Genomic DNA, 9,947 nt, shown 5'->3' on the forward strand with positions numbered 1-9,947 from the left:
CTTCAATCCAAGATGGCTGCCACACTGTGGAAGTGGGGGTGAAAGGGTGACATGGGTAAACATAATGGAAGTGAAGGGGGTGAATATGGTAAGCATAAGGTGAACAAAGTGAATAAGGTTGGAATGGGTTGAACCGGTTGAGAAATGTAGAAATTAGAAGGGAAAAACTCAATTTTGCAAAATTTGGTGTGAATTTCAAAGCTGACATTTTTTAATTTTTGGTAAGTGTGAAGGTGTGGCAAAAGATGAACAGTTGAAAGTTGGAACGAGTTGAATCAGTTGAAAAATGTAGAAATTAGAAGTGTTATTGTGAAATTATGTGAAATTTTGCAAAGTTTTAAACATGAAAATGTGAAATTTTTTAATTTGTCAATTTGGGGAATTTCCCCAATGTGATTTGAATGTGCTGAATGATGTGAATTTCAAACTGGAAGGATGTAAATGAGTTGCAATGGGTTGAATCGGTTGAAAAATGTAGAAATGAAAAGTGAAATAGGAGATTTTGTGAAATATTTGCAAATTTTAAACGTTTTAAAATTTTAAATTTTACTTCGCCTTCACACAATAATAAAGGACAGGAATAACAATAGTGTGAAGGTCTTCACACAATAACGGAGGAAAACCGGAGGATTTACTTCCTCCACAAACAAACAAAAAATTAACGCGGCAGTGAATTGACTTAGTCATGTTTTGACTTCTGTTACTATCACTTGAGCGTTTTCATTTTTGTCTTGCAAAAATTAGAGTTGCGAGTGCACTACGAAGCCCCATCACAAGAAGGCAAAATCCATCGGTTCCTTTCTAGCACTAAAACTTTCCTTGACATCACGCCTGTTTGCCAAGCATCAGGACACCACAGAAAAGCAAGTTAGGACAATACATTTGACAGCACAGTTGTGACAATTATCACCATTGGACAATTAATGAACAAGGTTGATTTTTGTTTTCATCGCATCGAGAAATACTTTCATTTAAATCAAAGTTTGAAACATTTGTCAGAAATTCCAACGGTCGCAATTAAGATGAAGCTTTTATTTGTGATTTCCCTTTGAAGTAAAAACAACAATCAACAATCAGCAGCAGGAACCCAAGGGATCAGGTAGGCAGTGCGAGTCACCATGGTAACAGGCAGCCAATCACACAGCATTGCTCAGTACCATGAGAACGAGGCTGATGCTCAGAAAGGTTGCTTGTTGACGAATCTGGAGAAGACAGTGAACGCTGCCACAGGTTTGTCCGTCGGCACCATGTGACCCGAACCCTGCGGGGGTAGATTTTATGGTTGGGCCGACGGGCGCGAAAGGCAACGTCATTGCTGGCATTTACCTTGACAGTGAGGAAGGCCAAGTTGTTGAACTCTTTGACGAAGCCGCCCACCTGATGGCCGTCCTCATCCTCGTACAGCCACGGGCGCCGGCTCACCTGCACCTGTGTGCGAGCGAGCGAGAGGCTCCCAATTAGCGTCACATTCATGCAAATGTCCTTCCTTGCACATTCGCCTGACGACCGTGGGTCGTTTTTGCTCGAGTCCACTAACCTCCTGGTTCAAGGACTCCACGAACCACTCGTCGCCCATGAAGTTACAAACCATGTCCACATCGCCATTGTACACCAGCACGCGGTACTTCTACACACATGCACACACGCAGAACTTCTGTTGAGGAATAACAACGTCAACCAGAATGCAGTGAGCACGCCGTCGCCGTACCAGCGCTGCCAGAAGCTTGAGGTATTGCTTGCTGACGTCCAGATACAGCCGGCCATAGTTTAGGTACACCTCGGAACTGTCAAAGACCGAAGTGTAAACGTTTAGCCTGGGGATTATTGCGGATGGGCGATGCATATTGCAGTGTGTGTGGGGGTGTACTCTGAAGAAACATTCACACGTGCGTGCCGGGCTAAAACCTTTGAATTGTTTTGAGGATTGAAATCGGACGTTTTTGTCTTGCAACATGACATTTTTAGCCTCATCGGTCCCAAGGTGGCCGCTTAGCGTTCCAAGAACATCAGTGTCACCTGCAGATGGTCCAGTCGGGGGCGTTGGGGCTGATGTGCAAGGCGCGTTGCACATGCGGGTCGTTGAGGAAGCGAGTAGCGGGTGTGGAGTTGGTGCAGTGTGGCTCCAGGTGCACGCGTGTCTTGCCGGACGCCAGGCCTCGCAGCTTCTGAAATGGAGCAAATGTGTTGGTGGGAGAGTTGTGTGAAGAAAACTTGAATGTCTTCCACTGGGTTCTGATCTCTCCATATGCTGCACCTCCCCGTTAGAGGCCAGCAACAGAAGCCTTTTGTTGGAATTGATTGTTTTGTGCTCACTCTTCTTTTATTGTTTTCCTAGGGGACTTCTTTACCCGTTTGTTTATTCTGGTGATATTAGAAAAATTCAAAGCCTTTGCGACAAAAATTCAAGAATACACAGACTTCTGGAGAAATTTCCACGTGATGCGGAAGAAAATAGAAAGCCAAGCTCTCCAGTTTGTCTTGCAAGTGCAGAGAACTCAAGATCAAACGCATGAGAGAGCGGCCAAAGACATTGACGCTTTGAATGTGCACCAGGGGGCTGCAAAGGAGTTGATGCGACTACGGCACGACACTGATGGCGAACAGGCTCCAATTTCACCCGATAGTCACACAAAAAGTCATCAAATGAGGCTACCGTGACACTTTAAAGTGGTCTCGCTGTACAAGTTGAAGCAAGAGGACTCTCGGAAGAATTACATTTCATTCACTGTGATTTTAATCTCAGTCTAAAATACCTTCTTCCACATCTGTGTCCACTCGAGATGAATGAAGACGTTGCCCAGGTCCCGCACCACCAGCTCGCCTCGCTCCGCACTGAAAAGAGGCAAGGGTCCGATCAGGAATGGCAGTTGCAATCAGAGGCGCAAATGCTGACATTGAGCAAGCCGGGTCGGCGGCCATCTGACCTGAACCTGTGGGCAGCGCCCCCCGGACAAGGCGCGTAGAGGTTGTACATGTTGAGCCCCGAGCCGTAGATGATGTCCTGAACCTCAACCAGCTGTGAGCAAAGCAAAGAGGCGTCACGCCAGCTGCGGCGTCTTGGCCGGACCTTTGCGGCCGGACTCACGGCAGCCGAGCAGTTAACGTCGGGATTTCGGTGGAAGTCGCATCTGCCTCGGCGGCAGCACCACGCCTGCAGGCGGCTCCACAGATGGCTTCCCAGCAGGCCGTGGTAGTACGCAAAGTATACTAGTGAGTTGTCGTTCAGCTTGTAGCTCGACATTCCATTGCCCACCGCCATGCCCTGGTGTGCACCGGCAAAAGGGTGGAGAAGTTCCGCTCGCGCTTCCCAGAGCCATCTGTCTTCAGACAAGCTTTCCCAGGTGCTGAAAGCAGAGCCCGTCAATCGGCGGCGACCTCACCTGAAGGTTGAGAGCAGCGTCCTCCATGACTCTCTCGGCCAACGTGGGCACGTAAATGCCGCCGTAGCTTTCTCCCATCAGGAAAAGCGGGTTGGTGCTCAGCTCGGGGAAAAGACGGAAGAACTCTTTCAGCGCCAAGTAGTTGAGCATGGAGACCTGAGACAGGCAGAACCGGAAAAACGACAGCCATCAGCAAGTCACCAGGACCGGCGGGAGGCATGCAGGCGGCCTGTGGTGAGCATCCCCCACACACACACACCTCCGTGTCATTGGTGGCGTAGGTGCCATCATCAGAGTAGGAGAAGCCCACCCCCGCCGGAGACTCCAGGTACAGCATGTTGGCGATCTGAAAGCAACAGCAACACAACAAAATCGACAGATTCCAGATTTGTCTTTATCTTTGTCTTAAGCTGGATTGTGGTCATGGGTAGAAAAAACAAAAACAATCGGCAAAGCCAGCCAAATTAAAAAGCGCGAAATAGATCGGAGGGGGAGCGACGTGTAAAGAAAGGATGACAATTGTAACGTTTTCTGGAGAGGGACTAGGGAGGACGCAAACCAAGCCGAGCCAGACGTGCAAGAAGGGTCGTGACCTTGTTCCAGGATTGTGTGTTTTCTCTCAGAGTGGCGCCGTCATCCTCCACCTACACAACAAGCCGCAGGACGTCCATGTTACACGTCAGAAGGGTCATTAACAGCCCGTTCAAATATCACGTAGTACCTGGCTCCAGTCTATCACACCACTCAAGACGAAAAGATTGCTTGCTCAAGCGACGGCCGGCACGTGGAAACATTCCCAAGTTAAAATTGGCCACCTACCAGGAAGGGTCCGTGCTCCGTCAGCAACCCGTCCAGCGAGCTGCAGCCGGGACCGCCGTTGAGCCAAAGCACGACCGGGTCGGACGCCGGAAAGTTCTGAGACTCGACGAACCTGCCGGAAGTAAGTCGTCGGCTGAGCATGCGGCGTGCCTACCCTCGTCGTGCGCGTGCGCTCACCAGTAGTGCAGATGCTTGCCGCCCGCCACACTGAGGTAGCCCGAGAAGTGCCGGAAGCCCGGCTGCTTGGGAATCCCGGGAAGGTTGACTACCTCATCGTGGGTCGGTGCTGCTTCGCTAATCCTCACCAACAGCAAGTACAACAGCACCACTGCCGCCATCTGACTGGAAGTGACATCATTAGACCACACTTGCGCTCAATCCATGTCGACCCGCAACCATGAATCAACAACTAACCAATGATCCAATTCATTGGGGATTAATTTTTATCACAGCTGAATTGTTTCGATAATTTTTTGAATTTGAAACTGCTCTGAAGTGCAGCTTCTGAAGAGTAAATATCCAAGTATTGGCCTCTCTTTGGAAACCAATGAGCAACATTTTTCGACATGTTACGGAACAAACCGGTACACATTATGAATTATGAAACCAGCCATTTCATTTTGAAAAAAAAAAAGGCAGTTTTCAGGAAAGATTTGTCAATTTAAATTACATCACACAATTTTCTGCAATTACTTCACTGATTGGTATCACATTTAATTGAACATTTATTGCGTAAAGATAAGAAAAGTGTGTGAAGGTCTTCTTGAGTGACCGAAGTGGCTTAGACTTTTGTCTTGCACTCGATGTCGCGCACGTTACTTGCACTGAAGCCCCAAAGCCACAAGTCGGTTCGGGCACAATTTGAAGCAAAGCAAGTTCCAGCTCGTTTGAAGCCCATTCTTCTACTCATCGTCGAAGAGCTCAAGAAACACTTCGGAAAATATGCACGAGATTGGGACCTGTGACTTGCACAAAATGAGCGCGGCCAGCCTCCTCAACATTGAGCTTTTGTTTGTTTCTTCAAACACATTCGAAGTCGTTACGTGACATCAGGAGCCCTACAATCATTGGAAGTTTTGAAGTCATTGCGTGTTTGGGCTGAGACATCACGTCATTTAGAAGCTTCTCTGCTTGTTTGCCGGCACAACTCCCACAGAACAATTATGTTGTGACGAGCACGAGAAATGTGGCCCAAGAAGCAAGCTTTTTTTAACCGCTCTATTTGTAATACTACAAAGTCACAACATTTTTTTCAATTCTTGAGGGGTTTTTTTTATACTTCCTTTTGGCTTTAATTGCTTTTAAGTGTGTACAGGTAGTTCATTTGAGCAGGGATTTCAGTATAACACATTCCTCTCACTTCCCAGCAGTGTGAGCGACCCAAAGCCACCCTTTGGTGACTGTGCTGCGTGTGAGGGGATTCTGCAAAAATAGGGTTTTTGTGCTACACGTTTTACTGTTTATGCTGAATCTTCTTTTCTGCCATTTTGAGTAAAGTGCACACTAGCTACAGTTATTAGGGGTGTAAATCGCGGGTTTTGTCACGATACGATATATCGATACAAAGAACTACGATACGATATTTGCCGATATCTTAAAGCCTGCAGCGATTCATTCACGATATAGTGCTCTACGATCATTTTTTTTTTAAATAATAAAATATAGAACAATATCCTGATTTATACGCAAAATCAACAAGGTACTGCAAACTCTTTATTTAGGAAATGACAAGAGTATTGTAGTATATAAAGTGCTTGTTTTAATACTGAACTTTGATGTCGTGTTTTTCCTTTAAATGTGCGGCGAGATTTGTGCTCCCTGAATATTTGATCACCGCATGGCAGGATTTACAAACTACACGTGTCTTGTCCGTTGAGCCATCTTTTCTTTGGAATCCAAAGTGTTTCCAAACGAATGACTTGAAGCCTAAAGGGGAGCAAATTTCCTCGTCTTTTTGGACACTAGCCATAGCACCAGCCCAGGAGCCGCGTACTAGTTGTCGACTCCCCTTTCACGTTCCTGCTCTGCTCACAAAACAATGCCGCGCACTGCTCCCTGCTCCCGGAAAAAGGAAGCAAGCAACAATGAACTGGATTTCAAAATAAAGTCGCGTCTAATGTCCGAGGTCAAACACGGCGATATAAATCAATGTACAGGTTTAGCATCGATGCCAATAAATCGTAGAGCATTATATTGATTAATCGATGTGTATCGATGAATCGTTACAACCCTAACAGTTATCAATTGTGTCCTTCTATCCCAGTCGGGTGACTCGTTCAAACTTTGTGACTATACTAACCCATTTCTCACTCACTCAATAAACTGTGCCCTGAGAGTACAGTTTGTGCCCTTACGAATAACCTACCCCACAATCCCATTTGAACTTTACCCTAAACAAGAATGACAACAATAACAATACAAAAGTTCAATAAACATCCAATGGGGAGAAGGGGGGCACCAACATTGCCCAGCTTAGTTTAGCTGCATTTGCCTTCTCATTTACGGTACTCAGCGTGTGTTGATGACATCAACTTGATGTACTTTGCATGTACTAGGACGTGCAGGTTGTCTTCTATATTTTAAAGCATCTGAGTTTGTTTCAAAGAAACACGGATGCAGTGGTTGCCAACGGATTGGCTAAGTGCTTCATTACCTCAGTGCAAAATCAGAGAATTTTAGCACAGTCACAATCAAATGCCTTCGCTACGTGTCACCGGGTAAATACGTTTGTAATCGTGTCATGTCCTTCTTAACATCATGAAACAAGTGCCGTCTTACCTTCTTCTGTTGCTTCTGCTCCTGCTTTCGGGTCACATGACCAGGTCACATGACCGCCCGACTACACGCGCGTGACTGGCTGGTTTTATGGGGTGTGATTGGGCGATGGCCAAACTTTCCCATTTGAGTTGATGTACAATTTCTTTCATTGTCTTGTTACTTTCCTTTCTTTAGTTTGCCTACTGTTGTTTTGAATGCAGTATGCATGTATCATTTGAAAGTGTTCCCCGCCATTCATGTTTGGTACTGCCTGTAAAAATCTATGCAACTCATGGGACTTCACAGGATTTTGTTTCGTATTGTCTGTTTTATTGTTTGTGTGTATTTTGTTAGATAAACAATGTCTGTTTTATTGTTTGTGTGTATTTTGTTAGATAAACAATCTATGGAATATATGCTAAACGGAATATTTGTATCAACCTCACTAAAATTCAGGTATCCAGGTTGATATGACTGCTTTGGCTCTACTGACTGGGACATGTTTAGGAGGGCTGCCACTTGCGACGATCGGACTGACATTGAGGAGTATACTGACTCTGTTTCCTCCTACATCAGGAAGTGCATTGATGATGTGACTCTCTCAAAATCCATCGTCACTCGGGCTAACCGGAATCCATGGCTGACAGGTGCTGTCTTCAGGCTGCTGAGGGCCAGGGACAAAGCCTTTAGAGCGGGGGATGAGGCTGGCTTGAGGACTGCAAGGGCTGACCTGTCCCGGGGCATCAAAGATGCAAAGAGGGCGTTCTCGTGCAAAATTACCGCCCACTTCAAGGACAGCAGGGACGCACGGAGCCTTTGGCAGGGCATTCAGACCATCACGGATTACAAGCCCGCGCCGCAGAGCTGTGAAGGCGACGTCCGTCTGCTCAATGACCTCAACCGCTTCTTTGCTCGCTTCGACGCTCAGAACAGCACTTGCCCGCTGAAGGCCACTCCCCCTTCACACGAGCTGCCCCTGTGCCTCTCCGCCGACAGCGTGAGGAGGGCCCTTGCCGCTATCAACATCCGTAAGGCGGCGGGCCCTGACAACATCCCGGGTCGAGCGCTGAAGGACTGCGCTGGTGAGCTGACGGATGTCTTCACAGACATCTTTAACACTTCCCTGCAGCAGGCCATCGTCCCGTCGTGTTTCAAAGCTGCCACCATCGTACCTGTGCCGAAGAAACCCGCTCCGTCCTGCTTCAATGACTACCGCCCCGTGGCACTTACGCCCATCATCATGAAGTGCTTTGAGCAGCTTGTCATGGAGCACATCCGATCCGTTCTCCCCCCCACCATTGACCCCTTCCAGTTTGCGTACCGAGCCAAACGGTCCTCTGAGGATGCCATCTGCTCTGCCCTCCACTCGGCCCTCACCCAACTGGAGAGAAGGGACACGTATGTGAGATTGCTGTTTGTGGACTTCAGTTCTGCCTTCAACACCATTGTGCCACAACGCCTCATCAGCAAACTTGACACGCTGGGCCTCAGTACCTACCTCTGCAACTGGCTACTGGACTTCCTCTGTCAGAGGCCACAGGTAGTACGTGTTGGCGACAAAATCTCCGCCAGCATCACGCTGAGCACGGGGGCCCCCCAAGGCTGCGTGCTCAGTCCGCTGCTCTTCACCCTCCTGACGCATGACTGCACTGCAACCTACAGCGACAACCGTATAGTGAAGTTTGCTGACGACACGACTCTGGTGGGTCTCATCACCAAGGGAGACCAGACTCAATACAGGCTGGAGGTTGACCTTCTGACCACGTGGTGCAGGGACAATAACCTCCTGCTGAACGTCGACAAGACCAAGGAGATTGTTGTGGACTTCCGTAAGGGTCACACACAACACCTGCCGCTGACCATCGACGGTGCTGTGGTGGAGAGAGTGAGCAGCGCCAAGTTCCTGGGGGTGCACATCAGTGAGGATCTCTCCTGGTCCACCAACACCACATCACTGGCAAAGAAAGCCCAGCGCCGCCTGTACTTCCTGCGGAAACTCAGGCGAGCGAGCGCTCCTCCGGCCGTCATGACTACATTTTACCGCGGCACCATTGAGAGTGTCCTCTCCAGCTGTATTGCTGTTTGGGGTGGCGTCTGCACTGACTACAACTTGAAGGCCCTACAGCGCGTAGTGAACACGGCTGGTAAGATTATTGGTGCTTCGCTCCCCTCCTTGAAGGACATTTACACCTCCCATCTCACCCGCAAGGCGACCACGATTGTGAGTGATGTGAGTCACCCCGCTCACTCTTTGTTCGAGCTTCTGCCCTCTGGGAAGAGGTACAGAAGCCTGCGCTCCCGCACCACCAGACTCTCAAACAGCTTCATACTCCAGGCTGTTAGGATGCTGAACTCGCTTCCCTGTTCTGCGTAGCGTCCTGTACTTTTACTGTCTGTATGCACACTGGCTCTTGTTTGTTGTGTTATCTGTTTATTTATTATTTATTATTACTCTTATTATTTATTGTTTGTGCCTTCTTGTTTTTTATATGCGTCGTTTACTTGTATGTCTATCGTGTAATATGTCTTGTCACCGTGGGATAGAGAAAACGTAATTTCGATCTCTTTGTGTGTCTCGGCATGTGAAGACGTTGACAATAAAGCAGACTTTGACTTTTGAATTTGATATTTCATGGACATACAGTGCCTTGCGAAAGTATTCGGCCCCCTTGAACCTTTCAACATTTTGCCACATTTCAGGCTTCAAACATAAACATATAAAATTTTAATTTTTTGTCAAGAATCAATGTTAGAGTGGTGCTCACTGTAACTTATTTTGCAAGAACCACATGGGAGACAATTAAGTCTTTTTGGGCACCTGCAGGAGGAGAGTCCATTCGTCACTGTGCGTACATCAATGATCAAATGACATCTGACTCTGGCCTCCCACAAGAGCCTTTTTATTAAGAGAAACAGGGTGGGCGTGAGAGTGGACTGGATACAGAAAAGAAAGCCCTTGACCTCTAGTCAAAACATAGCAAGGGAATGTTT

At 47.6% G+C, this 9,947-nt stretch overlaps 1 protein-coding gene across 4 annotated transcripts; it reads right to left on the reverse strand.

Annotated features, from left to right (window-relative positions):
- Positions 1-1,011: 1,011 nt before the first annotated feature.
- Positions 1,012-7,104, reverse strand: ctsa (cathepsin A). 4 transcript variants are annotated; one of them, XM_061291492.1, is made up of 14 exons: positions 6,978-7,104; positions 4,377-4,541; positions 4,200-4,311; positions 3,974-4,024; positions 3,640-3,726; positions 3,381-3,536; positions 3,086-3,262; positions 2,925-3,016; positions 2,754-2,832; positions 2,017-2,165; positions 1,709-1,784; positions 1,538-1,627; positions 1,327-1,428; positions 1,012-1,261 (listed from the first exon to the last, which is right to left on the reverse strand). In XM_061291492.1, exons 2-14 carry the CDS (start codon positions 4,535-4,537, stop codon positions 1,178-1,180), a joined length of 1,416 nt encoding a protein of 471 aa, XP_061147476.1. In that variant the 5' UTR covers positions 4,538-4,541; positions 6,978-7,104; the 3' UTR covers positions 1,012-1,177. The 4 variants fall into 4 exon arrangements, 3 of the variants coding, with proteins under 3 accessions (XP_061147476.1, XP_061147477.1, XP_061147478.1); XM_061291493.1 differs by having other exon boundaries at positions 4,377-4,537; positions 6,978-7,066; XM_061291494.1 differs by lacking the exon at positions 3,974-4,024.
- Between the last annotated feature and the right edge of the window lie 2,843 nt (positions 7,105-9,947).

Source organism: Syngnathus typhle, linkage group LG11 (genome assembly GCF_033458585.1).
Source record: "Syngnathus typhle isolate RoL2023-S1 ecotype Sweden linkage group LG11, RoL_Styp_1.0, whole genome shotgun sequence".
In the NCBI taxonomy this organism is placed as follows: domain Eukaryota; kingdom Metazoa; phylum Chordata; class Actinopteri; order Syngnathiformes; family Syngnathidae; genus Syngnathus; species Syngnathus typhle.